This window comes from Bactrocera dorsalis, chromosome 2 (genome assembly GCF_023373825.1).
Source record: "Bactrocera dorsalis isolate Fly_Bdor chromosome 2, ASM2337382v1, whole genome shotgun sequence".
Taxonomy (NCBI): Eukaryota; Metazoa; Arthropoda; class Insecta; order Diptera; family Tephritidae; genus Bactrocera; species Bactrocera dorsalis.
Window position 1 is genome coordinate 42,314,185 of NC_064304.1, and position 6,000 is coordinate 42,320,184.

Sequence of the window (6,000 nt, forward strand, 5' to 3'; positions counted from 1 at the left end):
TAAATAATAAGTTTACATACAGTATTTTTTATAATTGGTTACTTCTTTGATGTTATTTTTCTTCTCCAGATTTATTATTCTTCCTCAGTGATTTCTCCACTATCTTTATTTTTACTTGAACGCTTAAAAGCTCTATTGTAGCAGTAAATTTTGCATTCTTCACTGATATCACTATTTCTTTTGCACATAAATTCCTTTATATATACCCACACATATACATAAATACTTGTATCCTAAAACGTCTTTCTTCTTGTCTTACACGCTTTTTTTTATCAAAAATATTTACACTTTATTTGAGTGCGAAACTTTTAAGAATGAAATGTTGGTCGACAAGAAATATACAAGGAGAAATTTTTGCAATGATAGTAGTAGCCACAATATCAACAGCAAACATATGGGCATTAAGGCGGTTCGGTATTTATGGGTATTTAATTTAGACCGTCGACATGACCTAAAAGTCTTTGGAATTCTTAGTCAATTATATAAAAAGTAACACAAAAATGTTTTTTAAGCAATTTGAGATAAAAACTAGCGTAAATTCAAAACAGGATTTCAGTAATAGCTGATTGAAATATGTTCCCAAATTTAAATTTTATTTGTAAACTGTAAAAAGCTCTCTAAAACTCTAACCTTTTAACACTATTGTCATTGCCGTGTATTGCCATCTTATGACGTATCATCATCGGCAGTTTAGCTTTTGCTTCAAACCACCATTTGCTTTGGTGATAAGTAATCGAGGCTTGCGTTGGCAATCCTCTTAATTTTAGGATATTCAACTGAAAAAAAAACCATCGCCACATTTATTTATATAAAAACATATATATTTTTTAAATGTGGAAAAGATCGACCCGCCCTAATGCAGATATGTGAGTGTCTGTATGCGAGCTCTACATTTATTGCAAAAGATAAACACACTTTATTTGCACAACTTTTTGTAGCATCTTTCTCTAAGCACATTTTCACGCGTTCTTTACAAATATTCTACTCTAAGCCACACACATACACTCATAAACACCCCTCACGCATATCATAACACTGCTAATCGCAATAGAAAGTTTTGAACACAGTTCTACTTTGGAAGTTATTACCGAAGGTTAGTTGCCTTTTGGGCTTACGCTTTTAAATATCTAGATCAAAATAAAAATAAATATATAACAATACATACATATGTATACTACCTTATACGCATATGTACATATGTATCTACATAAGTACTTAAGTATGTATTTGCGTACACAAGTATGTTGCTTTTTGTTGTATTTTCTCTTTATACATATATCGCTTATTAAAATAAACACCTACATACATACGAGTACATACGAGTACATATGTATGTAAGTATAGGAGTAACTGTGCAGTACGCGGAAAAGGCGATATCCTTACCAGAAGCAAAGCACCTTAGTCAATCTTAGTCCTGTTGAATAAAAACTAGTTGCACCACACACATACTATGATACCATACAACATACATACATACACACACACACATACACACATGCATACATCATGCCAATACCTACTATGTACTATTTCCTCTATTTTTTCACTCTGTTTACTCTCTGTTTGTTTCTCTCGGGCTGATTATCGCCCTCCATGGCGTGGTGTGTGTTCTTTTTCGTTGGTTACAGGGCAATTGGGACGTCATCATCTATCCGTTACACCGCTATCGACAACATCATCCGGTTCGCCGCCACCACCACCACCACCACCACACGCGCTCACCATGCATCTGAGTGCCGCATTAAAAAACGAATACCATCAATTCGACATTATACGCGCTGGCGGTGGCAATCACAACACTAACGGCGGCCCACCATCACATCTCTACAATCAAACATCGCCGGGCGGTTTAGGCAATGGACCCGGCGCCAATAGCGCCATCGTACACAATTCACATCATCAAATGTCCTATCACAATATGTTTACGCAATCACGCGAACCAGGTACCATGTGGCGTTGCCGTTCCTGCGGCAAGGAGGTCACCAATCGATGGCATCACTTTCACTCGCACACCGCACAGCGCTCACTGTGCCCCTACTGTCCGGCCACCTACAGCCGCATCGACACGCTGCGCTCACACCTGCGGGTGAAACACCCCGAGAGATTGCTCAAATTGAGCCCAACATTGTAAGTAGCGCAGCAGCGGCAGCAATAAGCGACGATGACGCCACAAAGAGAGGCTGAACTGAACTGCGCCACGGAAAAGAGTTGTATAATTTTTTGAAAAAAGTATGCATAAAAATTTCAATTTTTGACTAAAAAAAGGCGCGAAACACACACATACATACGTACATATTTATATTCAATAGCTCAAGTGGTGTAATCAGCAAAATGGAAGTGAGCACATATATACATACATACTTATACAATTCAAATATATACTAGCAAAAGAGGCAATGACACACATACATAGACGCATACATATACATACATACATATGAAAACGCCAAAAATTAATCAAGCAGCAAAGAGTCTGTGTAAATATATATGTATGTACATAGAGTTACTCACATAATAAATGATCGATTTCATAATCGGAATGGCTGTTTAGTGGCAGCCAACAATACAACGGACCAACAGACCTGCATTTGTGTTTGCAATCTTGCAACTTGCACGAAGAAATGCGCTAATTGCCAGCAGCACGTCAACCCGCAGCCACCGAAAGCTAGCGAGCGCCTACTGTTCCACCAAAAAACACACACACAACTAAATGGGCGAGCTCAATTGTCATTCGCTCTCACATATGTACAATATAAATGTATGTTTGCTACTATTGTTATAATTATTATTATTATATATGCATAGATATATGTGCTTAGATGCATGTTTAACTAATATTATATAGATTTTGTAACTCAATACCTTTTAGCGGTGTACTATTTCATGTGCTGATCGGCGATCGTAATAAGTGTGTCCTATTAAATTTATATGTACATAAAGAATATACTATATATAGATACATGCATATATACATATATGTATATGCATAAATGTTAGCAATTAAAAACTAAACTAAATAAATGTATATGCATAATTTTAATCTCTCGTAAGGGACGCCTTTTCCTCAAAGAAGTAAGGGCAGGCATAGTTAATCTTAAGTTATATGAAAAAAAAATTGTTTAACGATTTCCTCGGTATTTTCAAGTGAGTTTGCAAATATTTGTTATTGGAAATCTTTGAAAAATCAGAACCACAAATAATCGTATTGAGTTTTTAGGAGCGTAGTAAGAATAACCGTAGTTTCCATTGTGTTTTACCACTAAATTTGCCCTAGAAATAACAACGACGATTTCTTTAAATAAAATAAATTAATATGCATTCACCTCAAAATATCTAAGAGAAATTTTAGAGTTTTCAAAGCACCTGTAATGCACTCTCAAGATAGCAACACAGATTTGTACATACTTACATAAGTCAAGCATTAAAAGTAGACTAATAATATACAAAAATAGATAAAGATTATCCTGTAAAAATGTCTCTTCATACTAGAAGATAAGGTAACATTTAAAATCCATACAACAATAACATTTGAAAAACACTGTAGCGCATTGAAATCGGTTAATATTTTGCTCTTACAACCTTAAGCTGCAGAAAAAAATTTTGAATATAATATTTTGGAAATAAAAATTAACAAACGCGATTTAACAAATATTAGTGTTAATCACTTTTTCAATAACAATAGAAAATTATAAAAATTAAAATTAAATGATTTTTTAAGCAAAATTCAGCGGAACCAAAAATTTTTTATATTTAAAAATTTTGTGAAAAATAGAAAAATATTTGATTTGAAGCAATTTTATTACTCAGACGAAAATATGTATATAAAAAATTGTTTTTTTTTTTTGGAACCAAAATTCAGTACAGCAATAAATTTTATAAATCTCCAAAATGAAAGATAAGAAAATAAGCAAAATTTAAAAAAAAAAAACGTTATTCGGCGTTTCGAGTATAATTTTTTTGTTTACTCTATTGCTTTTGTTTTGGATATTATCTTTATATAACTAAAAATAATCTGATTGCCATGGATAAGAAGCAATACGTCATCTTAAATTCAGTACTAGCTTTAAAGTAAATAAATTATAGCTTAAAAAATAAGAATTATTGTTGTATGTTTCTAAACAACTAGTTTCAACCCGATTGCTTATAATTAAGCAAAGCTTTATTTATCTTCAAATTTCTCAAACAAATAAAACAAAAGTTAACAGTTTGACAACTCGTTGCTAAAACTTGCTTACAAATGTTACCAAAACGATTTCCTTGTTACTCTTTTTAATCGCATTTTCTTACTCTAATCGCCCGCAACCAATAGATGGCGCATGTCCACTCTCGAATAATTCAAAGTTTGACTAAATAATGAGAAAATTAACTAAACTAAAACACAAAAATCGAAAATCAAAAATCAAAATAATCAAAGGTTTCAGAACAGGCAATTGTTAACAAAGTACGAGTAAATTACAGAAATAGCATAAACAAAAATAACTAAATATTTGCAAAACTACACAACTAAAAATACTTGACTAGCTATAAGCTGAAAATTAAAGTATAAAACGTAGAGGAAATCAGATGAAATATGAAATTTATTATGAAGTGTCTAAAGAATAAACGAAGAAAAAATAAGTGGTAAATAAAAAATATTTAACACTTCAATACTACTGATGCTAAATAAAAATAAGAAAATTATAAAAAAAAATTTTGAAGTGGAAAATTTGATAAAATAATAGCTATTAAATGCACTAAAGTGTTTCAGTGGCGTAAAATTTGGTTTCAAACAAATGTGCTTGAGTCTATATAAATGTAAAGCGCATACCTAATCACTCAGATTTGCTGCATAACTTCAAACTCAAACAATTTGAATGCTAATCAGCAATAATATTGTTTTTTTAAATACGCAAAGCCCATGCAAATCACTTGCTCGTTGTAAATCAACCTTTAATCATACAAATTTTACGGTAATATTTCATAATAATATAGTTGTTTTAGCGCTAAGCTTAAATCACTATGAAAGTGTGTACATAATTATATAGAATGTAAGTAGTTGGAAAATATGCATTCGCGAAGTGTTTAAAGAGTCTACGCTAAATATTGCACAACACTTGTTCCTTAAACAATTAGTTACTCGCTACATTAGATGTAATGATGCGCGCTGCTCAATCGACGAGTTAGCTAGCTTACCACCGCATTACAATTACTAGTGCGCGAGTGCGCACACGCAAAGTAGTTATGAAGTAATGATTACTGCTGCACTACAGTGTGCAAATTAGATAAACTTTCATTCGTGTAATTATTTATGTATTTTGTGCGCTTGAGTTGTTGAATTGCTTACGACAAAAGCAATTTCAAATAATTTTGGGATTTTTTTTTTTTCAAGTTATGCGCTCGACTTTTCGCTTAATTAATGTTAGCTGTAATGTATTTAGAAATTTTAAGTGTTATAATTTTTAAGTGAAACAAAGCAAAGCTTATTTTGCCGCAACTACAAACAAAAATCAATATACCTCAAATGCATTTCAATTTTAATCAATACTTATGTATACTTTTAAATATTAAATGTGTGAAAGTAGCTACTAAATATACTATATACTATTAGTTATGTGCTATTATGTTATGTATTGTATTAAGTTAGTGCAAATACAAAGTGAAAAGCAAACAAGTGTTCTGTGTATTTTTAAGCTTTATGTTTTAAAATTTTAAATTTTAACCCATATTCTTAGTTTACATTTCAGCGCATAACACAGGCAAACAATTTTTTTTTATATGTTGGAAATTGAACTCTTACGCATAAATATTAATGGAAACAAGTAATGCGCCTTTCAAATAAAAGATTTATATAGAAGTGGCCAGCAGTTTGTAAAGTAAAATTATCAAATTAAAGCAATAAACTCAGTCTGGCAACACAGTGCACATATATATTGATGTGAATTCGTGACGTTAGCATTTATTTGTATGCGGCTAGTTTACAAGCATTAAAAAAAGTTAATAAATAAATATGAAGCAGTGCTG

General features: G+C 31.9%; 1 protein-coding gene across 1 annotated transcript in view; it reads left to right on the top strand.

Annotated features, from left to right (window-relative positions):
* LOC105224493 (sex determination protein fruitless) overlaps positions 1–4,690 on the top strand; it is a 419,068-nt gene extending 414,378 nt beyond the window's left edge. The window contains exon 9 of the mRNA XM_049448214.1: positions 1,629–4,690. Coding sequence (XP_049304171.1) covers positions 1,629–2,131 — 503 coding nt within the window. The 3' untranslated portion in view covers positions 2,132–4,690. The remainder of the gene's footprint in view (positions 1–1,628) is intronic.
* Positions 4,691–6,000: the final 1,310 nt, after the last annotated feature.